This window comes from Podarcis vaucheri (genome assembly GCF_965113315.1).
Source record: "Podarcis vaucheri genome assembly, chromosome: 3".
Lineage (NCBI taxonomy): Eukaryota > Metazoa > Chordata > Lepidosauria > Squamata > Lacertidae > Podarcis > Podarcis vaucheri.
In genome coordinates, this window is record NC_138761.1 from 55826227 (window position 1) to 55841586 (window position 15360).

Consider the following 15360-nt stretch of genomic DNA (forward strand, 5'->3'; position numbering starts at 1 on the left):
GGACGCTGTAGTTTGTTAAAGGTTGATGGGAATTGTAATTCTGTGAGTCTGCAGTGTTCAGAATTCTTTGAGAAGAAAAATGGGCTTTGAATGTGCTAAGATACAGGATGTATGCAGCCTTAGAGAGGCATATATGCAATCTTAATTTACAGGACAGCATTGGAATTTACATTTGAAGAAACTGGCTGGAATACATCACATTAGGTCACCTCAGCTTTGAACACAACACAGCTAGAAGTTAGTCCCATTCCAGTGGAACACAGTGCTTCAAGAAAGGGGTTCTCTGTTACTGACAACTTTGATGCACAACAAGTCTGGAGTACTGAAAACAGGAATAATGCTAACTGCCATTACACTGCAGTAGTACCTACTGTAAGTTTTCAAGGTACACATAGGGTAGTTATACATATGGGTCACATTCAGTGTTTTTCTAAAAAAAATGTTAAGAGGTACTCTCATTTTCCTACTCATATTGAAATACTGCCCCTCAATGAGGCCAAACCTAGATTCACAAAATGTTTAGGCGTATGCGTACCCCTGTGTCCCCTCAGAAAAAAAGCACTGGCCACATTGCATAGTGGTTTTCAACCTGTGTTCCACAGAGCCTGGGGTTCCCCAGAAGTTTATCTTGGATTACTTGACCAATAAATAAAAAATAAACCCCAAACCCCACACCAAGAAAAACAGCTTGTCCTCCATTATCAATTTTTCATTATCATGTAAGAGATGCAGCAACAGAAAGGGTTGGCCGAGTTCTAGCTGGTCCTCTTGGTTTATGCAAAGCGTGTGTGTGTTGTACAGTACCTGCACACCTATTCCTGAGTATGCACAAGGCTATTTATTTATTTTTTTCTGAAAATGAAGTGGGACAAAGCTTTCCAGGTACAAAAGGCAATGTAAGGTAAAGGTAAACTGTAAAGTCCAGTCAAATTTGACTCATCTCCGCTTTCAGGCCAAGGGAGCCAGTGTTTGTCTGCAGACAGCTTTTCCAGGTCATGTGGCCAGCATGACTAAACCGCTTCTGGCACAACGGGACACCATGACAGAAGCCAGAGTGCACGGAAACACTGTTTACCTTCCTGACACAGCTGTTCCTAATTATCTACTTGCGCTGGTGTGCTTTCAAACTGTTAAAACTAAGCCAAAACCGTGGTGGCCTTGGTATGCAATCTAACAATAACTAGGCACAACTAAGGCCCAGTTCTCACATCGTGATTGAATGCTCCTCCAGTGTGTGTGGGGGGGGGCGTACACATACATACATAGAAAAATGTCATTTCAGGACCAAAAGAACTCTGCTGGATCAAATCACAGGCCCATCTAATGTAGTATCCTGCTGGCCACATGCCTCTTGTAAGTTCACATGCAGGGTTTAAGAACAGCAGTTCTTTCTGGTTGTTGCTCCCCAGAAACTGGTATTCCAAGCTATAGTTCCTTTGAATCTGGAAATTTCATGCAGCCATCATGTTAATAGCAAGGAAGAAATCTAGGAAAGAACCCATTTCTCCAGTATTTAGCTTTCTGCATACATGGGTGGGGGGTTCCGATTATGGAGAGGAATTCAATCATGTCAGCCTCCAACTTGCAACATTATGTCGTACAGTTAAGGTACAGGCTTACCACTTCACTAGCTCTACTAGTGAAGTTGAAATCAACTGAGTATTTGGGTCAGATGTGCAATCTATTCTTGAGGACTGAACTCAAGTAAATCGCTTTTGCCAGCTTGCAGCAGAAGCTGGCTATATACAGTAGCAATTGACTGGCATCCATGCTGTTACCAAATAATGTTCCCTGGAACAGTTTTCAACTTTTGAAAACCTCATTGTTATTTTCACTAAAATTAAGGTGCTGAATGAATACTTCAGAGCATAAATAAACAAGCTGCACCTTAAGCAATTAAAAATTAGCCAGCATGTTCCAAACACAATGTGGGAGGATCACAATGTAAGACTAAAACGTAGTACTGGAATCAGAAGCAAGTGTGCCTGTTATTTTCAAAAGTTTGACATGGGGAGCTGCTTCCCTTCGTGGACCTTGGAGAAAAAACCACCAACTCCTCCACTTAGAAGAGGTTGAATTCTCCCCTCTGCTTTCCATTAAATGGCCTGACCCGTCCTCTCAAGCTGAAACATTTTACTGCTTGCTTTAGAATAGCAAAGTCCTTAAGAACACTTACTTTTTATATGTGATGTAAATGTCAGAAACAGATTTTCCATAGACCTGTGGAAACTTTTAGTCTGGTCAAGTTCCTGCAATACAGGGTGAAAATAAAAAGATAAAAGTGATAAAAGAAGGAGTTGTGTTTTCAAGGCTTCTCAAGTCACATGCTCTTAGAAGCCTACCCAAAAAAAAAAAGTGCATGTGTGCAAACAGAGCTATCATATCTGTAGCTAAGCAATTAAGGGAAATGTTTTGGCATGACTTGAGCTGTCTGTGTTTGCAAAAAGGACACACAGGTCAGTTCAATCCTTTTGCATCTACCACAGCACAAATATGCTGTAATGATGTTACAAATAAAAGCAAGTAGCTTATCAAATGGAACATATTTAGGTGAAGAGCTGCAGCTCTGTGGTAGATCATCTGCTTTGCACGCAGAAGGTCCAAGATTCAGTATGGGAAACCCTGCAGAGAGATTATTTGACACTGATTGAACTTCTACTCTGATTGCTGGGGCAGTAATTTATTGATATATTTACTTATTTGTACATATAGCCTGCCCTTCACTGAATGGTCCCATGGCAAATTACATAAGATACCACATTTTGAAACAATATACAGCTTTCGTTAAAATCAGTAAGTTAAAGGGCCACAAAAACTGACATAATCCCCTGAATGGCAAAAACAACAATACAGCAGGAGGGGGAAAACAAGGGTAAAGAAGTATATCTTTACCACTTGCCGAAAGGTATGCAATCTGGTGCAAGACGCATCCTGGTGGCTTATAAAGAAACAAAAGTAATCTGTATTGCAATCCTATATGTGCCCATTAAAAAACAAGTCCCACTGAATTCAATGGTGTTTACGTCCAAGTGAGACAATATAGGATTGCAGCCTTAACAGCCATTCAGTCAGTCTTCTGCTCCTTGCCGCTGGTGTACAATAGGACCGAGTCAACCTTCTTCAATCATCCCTATTTCAAAAACATTCATATTTATCTAGAAAACTAAGAAACGAGTTCAGTGGCGCTTACTGCTAGGACTGCACTCTGAAAAACATAAAATGCACTCAATGGCACAAGTCTGTCAGGAAAACAAAAATTAAAAGAAAATGTGCTAAAAGGGAATAATTGTGCTAAAAGATGCCACATTTAATTGAAAGATAGAAATATACATTACCACTGTATTATGTTCACTTGTGGATTCAGCAAATGGAGGGGGAGTTGGAGGAACCACTGATATGTTACTGAGAATTTAAGGAGAACAGAATTTTACCATAAAGATGTAAGTTCATTTCTGACATACTGTATTCGCTATATCGCCTATACTCCATTTTAAAACCCATCAACCACCATTTCAATGAGATCAATCACCCCCAAAAAATCAATAAAAATATAATAGCATAAAAATAATCACAAAAATCAATCAAAGCAGAACAGCACTAGACATTAGAGACCAACAATGTTATATTTAATGTAAAGGGTAAATAAGTTTATTTTAGGGAACAGAGATGGCTGCAAAATTAATCAATTGTTTACGTGTATAAAACAGAAAGCAGATTATGTTAGAAGTAATTGGATGCTTTAAAGGTTACTACAGTAGGTAACAGTAGTATTTCTTTAACAATGTTTAAACAATACTTATTGGCATTTAAATTTATACTTATATGGTTTATGGTTTATATTTAATAATGCTGGAATATATTTATTTATAAATTAGGTGGAATATGAAAGGACAGTAGCTTGAATTTGTAAGCACACTATCTTATCATTCCCTTTATTGTGTTGATCATTTAATATAATAATAAAAACCATGGTAATAAATAATTGTAGAGATTAAATATGAAAGGAAAATAACCAGGGGAATGGCAGACATTCCTAGAAAATGAATTTCATATCGGAGGTGACAAAACTTGTCATACTATAAATCCTTCTCAGCTTAACCTCCAAAACAGATAAGATCCGTTAGATAATCTGGTGCATCTATTGACTGTGAAATGAAGTATACCATCACTGTATTGGATGCAGGTTCTGTATATTTTGACATTGGAATGAATTCTGTAGGCTAAGTCATGGAAAATACCCCAAAACTGAGCAAAGCAAATTTTATTAGGAAGTTGTGGGAACAACTAACATTCTGAGGTTAACAACATTGAAAAATAAGAAAAAATACCCTGAAATATTATACAGATAGAATCCAATGTCTTATTACTTTACAAGAAAATCAAGGATATTGGGAAGTCAGATAAATTATATGTTGCTGTAGAAAATGTTGACATTGTACAACAGTGTACTAAAATGTAAGTAAGAATTTTATTTTACTGTATAAGGGGGAAAATGGTGCAAATAAACATTTAAGCCACTTTATTCTTCTGTTATTGTGCTAACTGTAATACTGATTACTCTTTTGATTATTTTGTATTACATTGAATATTAAAAAAAGGTTTTGCTTTATGTTGTATCATGAAATCTTTTGAAAATAGTGGGAAAGGGAATCTACCAAATATTTCTTCAGGAGAACTAAGGCAGATCCTGTGATATTTACCATCAACTAAGGGCCTAAGTTACATGCAGAGTTAAGCATTTTGCTGAGAAGTGACTTTTCAGCCTTAATGCTTAACTTAAACATTCAATAAGCATTCCCCCTACAACATATTTGCTGCTTGTCTGTCACATTCCTGACAGTCTTGGTATTTACTTTTAACCTTTACTCTTTCAGCAGAGCAAGGCATTGAGCAAGATTTTACTGAAAATTAACAAACCACTTAATCTGTCTCAGGGTTAAGGGCCACCATACTAATGTGTGAGGGTCACAGCTAGCGGTCTGGCAGCGCAGGTGGGGGTGGGAATCCCTGCTCCACCACACTGTGAGCACTGCAGTTCCCCATGTGATCACCCCAAGAAGCCATACCACAGTGCCACATAGCGGTATCTGGCTGTACTGCAATATTGAGGGAGGCAGAGCTTTGGATGGGCAAGGCTGTAATTTAGTCACAAGCCTACTGGGATCAAAGGAAAGCTGGCATAATTACATGCTGGTCTTCCCCAGGATTTAGGGAGCAAGATCAGAGTTGTTGAGTTGGGGTTTTTTGGTCGATCTCTGGAGATCAACAAGGATTGACCAGGGACGGCCCGCGATCGACGGGTAGATCGCGATCGACCGGTTGGACAGGCCTGCTCTATTAGATACAGGATTGACTACACCACTGTAGCTAAAGTGAGCCCATATAACAGGCTTGCCTGTCCCACTGAACAAAACTCTCACTCTGAGACCCCCTAAAAAAAATCATAGAAAGCGATGAGAATGTAACCAGGACATTTTGCTGTCCCAAACCACTGATGTGTGATCAATAGATGCCTCCCATAATCTTTGCAGTGTTGCACACAAGTTTTGAATTGTCAGCAACTGTTCATGATCTGGGCCTTCCGTCACATATCTTCTGAGATGCTGCAAGAGATGCTTTGCTACCTATTGAAAAACTGACTGCTGCTTCACTAGCATCTCAATAAATATCACAGCCTCCATGACAGTACCTTGGCTTGCTTGTACGGTGGGACTTTGATGAACATACACCCAAATGGAGAACAAGCTGACTGATCTGAAGCGTGGAACCACATGCTACGAAAAACATGGGGGCTACTACCGAAAATGGCAGCCCTGCGCTAAGATCCCTCTTCTTCCTCCATAACATCTAGTGCAACTTGCCTTATATGACCTAACAGAATCAAGTGATTCTGCCGCATAATTGCCTACTAATGAGAGTGGCAGGGAAACATACCAAGTAATGACAACAAGACGTGGGATAAGTTGTACAAGACATTACAGGCAGCAGGTAGATAACTTGACATGGCAATAAAATAAAATAAAATAAAATAAAATAAAAAAATAAAATAAAATAAAAAATTCCTTCCAGTAGCACCTTAGAGCCCAACTGAGTAACTAACTTGACATGGGAATGTCATTTTTGGTGACAGTCTTGCTTTTATTATATTATTACTTTTATACCCCACTTTTCTTCCAAGAAGACATTCATGGTCCTTCCACTCCCTTTTATCTTCACAACAACCCTGTGAGGTAAGCTAGGTTGAGAGACTGTGACTGCCCTAAGGTCACACAGCGAGATTCATGGCTGAATGGGGATTTGAACCTTGGCTTACCAGGTCCTAATCCAATACACTAACCACTACAATACTCAGGCCCTACTAGGTTTTGTACTATGCTAACTTGTTTTAAAAGCACAGCAAAAGCACCAAAATAAGTTTTAGATTTCTGCTTGTTCTATTGCAAGCTTTTAAAATTAAACCTTGGCATCTGCAGGTAGCTTCAGGGGACAGATTATTTTGTACTGCACAATACACTCCTTGTACTGCATCCACCTCTCTAGGACAAGCTCACCTTCTTGTCCTTACCTTAGTAGTGCTTGATAAGAGTCCAAGAACTTTGCCCCAGCAGTTTCATATCTACCTGTGAAGCAAGAGGGGGGGGGGAAACCCCATCAAGGTCATTTGCTAGCAATAAAATTCTATTCACAAACCAGTTCTTTGTCACAATTTTCTGTCATTTATTGTTGCCAATATACTTCAATTTCGCCAGCCCTTAAAAGTGCTCAAGAGATTCTGTGACCATTTAGAAAAATGTAGTTTTACATTTAGTTATTGGTATTGATTCAAGCAATGTACAATAACAGATGGTAGAAACTTAAATTACAGCTGAAAAGTTCAGTAATACAAGCAGCACAACAATATTTTTAAAATTTAATTGATTCATTGAATTTACATTCCACCCTTCCTCCCAAAGGAGCCCAGTGTGGCAAATACATCTGCAATTTTAAAAAGGGATTTTAAAACAGGGAAATCATTCTAAAATAGTTGCAATTAAAATCATTATTTCATTCAATGATCTCTGGGTTGCCAGAAACAGTATTCTTCACCTGCAAAATGTCTGAGTAAACAAAAATGTTTTCAAATTCCTCCTGAAAGCTAACACTGACAGAAAATGATGCACCTCACTAGGGAGGGTATTCCACAAACAGGGAAGCACCTCTGAAAACGCCCTGTCATTACACAATTTCATTTGTGTGCAGGAACGTAACTCCCACATAAGGGGGGGGGAGGGACACATTAGCCTTTTGAAATAAACGGGCTTAGGTTTGTTGATTTTAATGCATCTACTCAGAGTATGACTTCATTGGCTACCACTCAACCTGTATAACTAAGTACCAAAATAATCTTTCTGCTTATAAAATGGTGAACAATCAACTAAGAGCAAGGAATCCTTCTGTCATCAATCACATGTAACAAATGATGAATTGCACAGAATATATATATATACACACACACACACACACACACACACACACACGACATTAATCTCAATATTACAGCTACTTACAAAGATAATAATTCTGCAATAGATCAATTATTAACACTGTATAAAGTAAGTCTCTGGCACAATCAACAACATTGTTGATAAAAAATATTTTCTCACAATGACTGCCTGATATTTCAGGCCACGTTATGCCAGCAAATAGGGAAGTGGTTGCATATTTTACAAGAACCCTGTTGCAAGCACGCTGCTGCTCTTAATTCACTATCTTATGTCTAAAGGCCACTTCCTGCCCTTCCTCATGTGGCAGCATAGGTTGGAGGCCATTAAAGAAATGAAATGAGAAACAAGCAGACTGTGCATGTGTTCTTACGGGTTGTACCCAATGCTGATCTGTTCCACTTGTGCAAATGAACTTCCCACTCCTCTCCTCTGTAGCCCCCACTAACTCAAAATATGTTCCATATAATTGAGAGACCCTCCAAAGCAGATTGAGGGGCTGCATGCTTTGTGTGCAGAAGATCCCACATCCAATTCAGTCAACAACAATGTCTAACTGACAGTACTAGTTTCTAAAGTTTCCTGTTGAAATATTGTGCCACTTATGTCATAAGTTTGTGTTGTCTTTGAAGGAATTACCATGGACTGATTGGTCACAGAGGCAATTAACAGAGAACAACAGCTATAATTTTGGTTCATCACTGTTAATTTATTCCTGCTCCAAGAGAGTCACAAAATGAGAACATTTATTCCTTTGGCTGTAATCCTGCACCCAAACAAGCCAGTTTGAATTCCACTGACTTCTATTGATTTATGCAACCCAAGCATGTGCAGGACTGCAGATTTTAACTGGATCAACTTCAGCATGCTTTCAAATTATAGTTACCAGCCAAGCACTCAGACTGTCTTTCACCAATAGAAATAAATTCCAGTAAAATGATCTCATATTTTCTTTTCTATACATTTCTGTCTCATTCTCTAGTCTAGGGCAAAGAAAGCAACATCTCTCTGTGCAAAACTATTGGTGAGGCTGTTTAACGGTTTCATTTGAATTCTACAAAATGTTGACAAATGGGCAGATGAACTTTCTGTTGTAAGTCCATAACAAATCATTTTTAAAATGGCACTAATAATATATATAATAATTAACCGCTTCAGGACTCATTAATACAACAAAAAACCAAGAGGGAGTAGTATCTGAATCTGTAATTTAACACAGCATCAGTATCAGTTCAAAAGAAACATTTATTCTTAGTAAGAGTTTACAGCCAGGGTAGAGTGCATTGTAAGGGACACGGGTGGCGCTGTGGGTTAGACCACAGAGCCTAGGACTTGCCGATCAGAAGGTCGGCGGTTCGAATCCCCGCGACGGGGTGAGCTCCTGTTGCTCGGTCCCTGCTCCTGCCAACCTAGCAGTTTGAAAGCACGTTAAGTGCAAGTAGATAAATAGGTACTGCTCCGGCAGGAAGGTAAACGGCGTTTCCATGTGCTGCTCTGGTTCGCCAGAAGTGGCTTAGTCATGCTGGCCACATGACCTGGAAGCTGTACGCCGGCTCCCTCGGCCAATAAAGCGAGATGAGCGCCGCAACCCCAGAGTCGGTCACAACTTGACCTAATTTGTCAGGGGTCCTTTACCTAGAGTGCATTGTACTTAGTTAAAATTATTTTAATATTAAATTTGTGTAATGCCCTTCATCCATAGAGCCCAAAGCAGTTCACAACACAAAAATACAAGATAAAAAACACAAACAAAATACATAATAAATAACCCCTTCACTCCCACAACACATCTAAAAGGGTATCAGATGCTAATCAGCCTAAGGCCTGGTTGAAGAGGAACACTAATGCCTAGCACCTAAATACTTCTACATTGTAGCCAAAGGTAACTGTTATGTGCTCATATATTTACTTACTTATTTACTTACTTACTATTACTTATTTCCGATTATACATATCTTGCTAAGAGAACAAAATGTGAAATAAAAATAACAGACCATCAATTTATCTTGCATTTAATAGTGTAGCTTCCTGCTACTTTTTAAAAGCATTACCTTCAGCTGGAAATTTCTTTGATCGCTGCTCAAAAAACCACTCGCCTGCTTTCACTTTAAGTTCCCTGCAAAACAAATATTTGAACCTTTCACTGAAAGATTTTGAAAATCACCTGTAGGCTCATCACAAAAATTCCATCATTACCGCGTTGGAACCTCAACTATTACATAACCCAGAAGGACATTCCAGAATATTGCACAAGAATAGAAAACCCATAGAATTTGGTACTGGGCATAGAATTCAACTTCCTGAGAATCTTAGCTTTCATTTTCATTTCATTTTTTAATTAAGTGAAAAAGACCTATGTGGTTCTAGGCTTCAAATATACACTACATTACAGGAAAGAAACTCCCATCCTACTGAAGGTGCATGCAAAGGAGTCCCATGGCTCTGACTACCAAGTGTTGTGTGTTAATTCCACAGCAATATTGCCAGTGTGCCCGCTGTGTGAACCTCCTTAAGACACTGCCTTGTGGCACGGAGGGGGGAGGTGAGCCCAAAATTTGATGCCCCCCTACCTAGCCCTTCCACTACCTTCCCAAACCTGGATAAGTGAGGTGCTGGGGCCGGGCTTTGGGAAGGATATAAGGCTCTGGCAAAGTTCTAAAGCCCTCCCACCTCCTTCCCAAAGCTGGGGAAGCGCTAACTAAGCTTTGGGAAGGTGGAGAGAGGGCTCTAGGACCCTGACAGAGCCCTCAGGTCTCCTTCCCAAAGCTCAGCACTTTGCTTACCCAGCTTTGGGAAGGTGGTGGGAGGGCTGCTGTGGTGTGTGTGTGTGAAATGTTGCCAAGGGCCTCCAAAAAAGCCCTTGAGGGCTTCATGTGGTCCTTTGGCCGTGCATTGGATCACACTGTCCTACTTCCCACCAAAGTATATGCTGCCTCTGTCTCCTTCTTCCTTGATAGCAGAGGGCTACTGTGAAACCCCTACAGACCTGATCCTCATGACATATGCAACTAAGGCATAAACACCCACAACGCAAATATTACTGAGCAATTTCTCTAGAATTTCTCACTCATGAGCGTAGCAGACAGTGCATTTCCACAGGTAGCGATTCAAAGTGATGCGACATCTGGAGCATACTTGGTGACTGCACCCATTGCACACTGCACCTCTGTTGATTAGCACTCCAAGAGGTTTCTGACAGCGAGCACAAGACTTATATTCCAGGTTTGTGTTTTTTGTCCCTTTCCATCGAAGTTCCTGCAGCTGCAGCTTCAGTTTCCTGTTCTCAGCCAGAAAAAAATTAATAAATATGTGCATATTGTGAAAAAGTGAAAATAATGAACAATTATTCACACATTCTCTAAGAAGCTGCATGAATTCACTTTCATTAAAAATATGCTGTAATTTGAATAGCCAATGTAAACCAAAAACAAGAGGTTAAACTGTAATTTCACCTTCCACCACATTTAAACAATATAATACCATGCTGAAATAACTGGCTGACCTATGGAGATGAGTGAGTGCGACTTCCTTCTGTGTTGCTTTCCTAGATAACCACCTTAATTTTAAAAAGGGGGTTGGAGGAATTTACTAGTGAACCTTCCTACCATACTGAAACATCATAATTGCTTTCCAAATCTTGCTTAGAGCCCTTGGCAGGAACTTGGAAAAACTCTAGCAGGTCAACGCTATGTGCTTGCTGTGAAAGATACATCTGGATTAGACTGGAATATAGGCTCACATTTTAATGCCAGCATCATATGAATGCTGGGGGGTGGGGAACTGCATGCATGAGGAGCATGCACAATAATCACCCATCTGAAAACACCCTTAGTGCAAGGAGTAGGGAATGTACAAAACTACTGTAAGAATAGTCATGACAAAGCCATCCAATAAATTTCTTCCTGCAAAGTATTTAATCTAGAATTTAATCACTAGAATGGTCTAACAAAGAATCTGAGAAAAGGACTTTAGCAAAGAATAGATGAAAAGAAGAAAATAAAACGGGGAGATGCAATGGCACGCTGTATTCCAAAATGGCCACATACCTTATTCGTTCTTCGTCCACCTTCCTCAACATCTGATCACGGTTCAGGACATCTAAAACAACTTGTTGTTCCAATCCCTTTAGTACACTGAGGTCAAGTTCCTGAGTCATTTTCTCTTCTGATTCTTAGAAGGTTTTTATTTGTTTGTTTGTCTGATTGTTTTGTTTTTTAAAGAATTTTAATCTTCTTCAGCACCCCCACCAAGGAAAGTTGGAGCTTAAAGCTAGGGGCAGGGTTCAGCAACCAAAAGATCTATGAGTCCCTTTAACTGCTTGCATACATCTTTCATCAGAGATACGTTTGAACTGTGTCATAAGATGGAAGGGAGAGGAAAAGAACCCTTTTCCATATACGCCATAATTTTCAGTCTCATCACCTGCTGAAGGCACTTTCTTTGCTGGATGAAGGCAGTTTATTGTCTTGTATAAATAAAATGACTTCAGGCTCCCAATTTGCTGCTGGTAGTTTCTAAACTGATAAAAACGAGAGAGGTTTGGCTTAGATCCACCATTCTGCAAAGAAAATTGGGGTATGATTCAAGCTGATAGGCAGCAGCAGGTATAAGGGGGAGAAACTCCACCTCCATTGCTTTAAATTCACAAATTTCCTATTAGGAAATTAGGATTGCATTTCTTAGGAATGCAGAGAAAAGAACAACCTACTTCTCCTTTCTTATTCTGCAGTAGATCACTATCTCCTACTTTTCCTGGAAAACAAAAGCTACATCCTGTCAGCATATCGTTTCATAGTATGCTTGGGCCACAGTTGAGCTATGAAATATGATTCATCATCTTTCAAACAGCCTCATTACAATAAGCACCATTGCCCATCAGCATGTTACTTACCCTGGTGTAAAAAGGCCTGTATAAAAGCCATTTTGCTTATGTGGATTGTGCAAAAGATAATGAAAAATGAGAATAACAATAATCCAAATAATAAAAGGTGTCATGAAAAAATTCAGTTGATTGCCTCCTAGTCAACCACAAAGATAAATGTGCCTTAACTGGAATACAATGCCCTCTGACTGCTAGCTGTTGAACCTTTTATCCCATGGAAGTAAAACTAGTATGGTGTGAAGGCGAGATGTTCTAAAGTAAGTCTTTACTATCAATCAATTATTTATAGGCTTTAATAGCTAATGGGCCTGCCATCTGAATCGTGTCTAGTTTGTGTCTGTTCAGGCAGATAAAAAGGTCTTGCAAAAAACAGTGTGGTTTATCACTGAGACAACACACATCCCTCACAAATCTAGAAGATGTGTCAGGCATTATGCACCAATACCAGCTTATGGTTTCACTTTGTGCAGACACAAGATGAACAGGAAAACTCATATGGACATATAGATGACACAATCAAAAACCAGAAGGACTTTAAACAAGAGCCTAAGGCAGTTGTGAATGGATTTTGGAGAGACTGTGCCCCACTCTCACCTGCCCCAAATGAGTGAAAAATAGATTCCAACTGACTGAAAGGCCACTCACCTGATGTTCTGCTATTGTTTAAGGTCTTTGCAGAGAGTCCTTCCTTACAAAGTCAGAGGAGACACAAGATGTGGGAGGGATCAGGTGCATTGAATCTGACAAAAGCAGATTATGGCCCTGCCTCCATGCAAGTTAATTTAAACTAGATATTTCCATGCCTTGATTGATGCTGGCACTGAGGGCCAAACAAGGCAGATCACTTACTTTCTGCAGTTGGGAGGGGGATATTAGTTTACTCCCAATGTCAAAAAAGCATATTAAAACATGTTGCAAAATTAAGCAAATATTCTACCATTTGCTGCACCATCAAAAACAATTGGGTTCAGGACCACATGTGTAAGCAAGCAAGACATTCGCACACAACATAAGATGAAAAGTTGGTGAAGGACTAACTCTGATGGAATTGTGTCTCTGTCTAATTACACCTAAATGTAAAGTCACTGGAATTATAGTTGTAGTATGATTTTATACAATAAATAAGCTGTTCAAAGGATCAATAAAAAGTTCAGAACGCATTACACACATTGATCCAATGCACAGCTTATAAGACAACATACTACAAATCCAAAAACTTAACCTTTAGAAAGCAAGGCCTTCATGGAAGATCCCAGTGTCATATATCCTTCTCTGAGATGTTTATTGGGCTTAACACAGAAAAATTGCCTATCTTGGACACACCAGAAGATACCAGTGTGGAACAATAAACTACTTACTATAGACACATACACATGAACAGGGTTACTCAAAGTACAAGGTTTGGGGTGTGCAGTGTTAGAGAGCTAAATATACAGTACAGAGGAAGGAATCAAAGTTGCACAATACGTTAGTCCATGCTATGCTACCACGAGGAAATAAATCTCCATCTTTTAACGGCAGAAATTCAGAGGCATCTTTTAAATATTTACATAGCTTTGAAAACAGATACACAGCAATAGTAGAACTTATTTATTTGCATTCACCAGTTTTTGAATGTTAAAGCAATAGAAATGTCTAAAATAATTTGAGATAGGGTGTTTTCCAATTCAATAACCCCTAAAGAGCAATGTGTCCTATCTGCTAGGGGAACGAAACACAGCAAATAATCACAAATAAGAGAGGAATGCAAGGCCCTTGCCTTGCAAACATTTAAACATTTTTTATGCCTACCTTTAGCAAACACTGACTTACCTTTTACTTTCATAGAAGAAATGCAGGATGCTAGTTTTACTGAAGAAAAAATGATATCTTCTTTCTCTCCGTTTCCTTCTTGCTGAACTGAAGTTTGACACAGAATACTTCAGTGCACATCACCGTATGATCCTACAGCCCTCTGCATTGGAAGTAACTGCCCCCAATGCAGTCTGCTATCAATGAGAGGCTTTAAATAATGCCTGAGTGGTCTGGGAGGAAACAGTTCACTGCAAGAAAAGACAATGTTTTTTCTTAAAGCGTACATGAAACCCCTAAGCTAACAGGAAGAGTAGTGGCCATTAAGTATGATACTTTCATGTGGTTTCTCTCTGTGTCACTCGCTTATGTTAGATGTGTGCAACACTACAAACCTCAACTTCCGCAAGATTCAGAGCGAGCATTTACTAGAAATGACAGATCCCCCTGACCGCTTAGCTATCTCAGGGGGCTGTGGACTGCATGATAATTAATACATATTGATGGTATTATTAATATGAATAATACAAATACAGTACCAGTAATACCAGCATAAATAGTACGCACATTTTAAAATCCCCAATGCTTTTAAGCTATCAAAGGGAAGGCTTTATTCACCTATTTTTCAAGTAATATTACGTACAAATCAATCCAAACCCAAATCTAGAAATATCTGAATTGGAGGTTCCATTTCAGCTTATTTCATATGCTTCAGAAGTTTAATAGCCAAATATTCATGTGTGTAGAAACCTTTTCCATTTTTAAAGAGAAGATTCATATTCCAGGCCAAGTTCAGCTTTTTTGTTATATGTTTTGGATGTGTTTCTTTGTGTTTGATTGTAGAAACATCTGTAATATACATAGCCAAACATTCTGTTTTCCACAGTAGCCAACAAGAGGCATACTGCCTCTGAATCTGGAAGTCGTAATGACCAATAGCCATTGACTCATTGATTTATCTTGCCCACAGGCAAGGTTAGCTTCCCACACCACCTTCTCATTCCTCACATTTTGCCTCTGATATTGTCCTCAGTCTTACCTAGGCTACTGAAGTGCTTGAATCTTGGAAGGATGTTGAAGGAGGGGAATGTTCCACACATCTCCAAGTCTGTTCCCCTCCTCCTCAAGCACTTTGCTGGTACGGGTGGTAAAGATCAGGAAGTTAAGTACTAGTCAAAGTCTGCATTTGGGGAACCTAGTTTTAAC

General features: G+C 39.3%; 1 protein-coding gene across 8 annotated transcripts in view; it reads right to left on the reverse strand.

The window, feature by feature from the left end:
- SYTL3 (synaptotagmin like 3) overlaps positions 1-15360 on the reverse strand; it is a 41944-nt gene that overhangs the window by 24573 nt on the left and 2011 nt on the right. Inside the window, exons 3-9 of one of the 8 annotated variants that reach the window (XM_082215251.1) lie at positions 14176-14262; positions 11528-11995; positions 10549-10758; positions 9533-9597; positions 6566-6620; positions 3336-3402; positions 2177-2249 (exon numbers count right to left, since the gene is read on the reverse strand). In XM_082215251.1, the coding sequence (XP_082071377.1) occupies positions 2177-2249; positions 3336-3402; positions 6566-6620; positions 9533-9597; positions 10549-10758; positions 11528-11637 (580 nt within the window). In that variant the 5' untranslated portion in view covers positions 11638-11995; positions 14176-14262. Of the gene's footprint in view, positions 1-2176; positions 2250-3335; positions 3403-6565; positions 6621-9532; positions 9598-10548; positions 10759-11527; positions 13346-14175; positions 14406-15360 lie in introns of those variants that run through there. The other 7 variants (XM_082215248.1, XM_082215246.1, XM_082215245.1 and 4 more) reach the window with 7 other exon arrangements.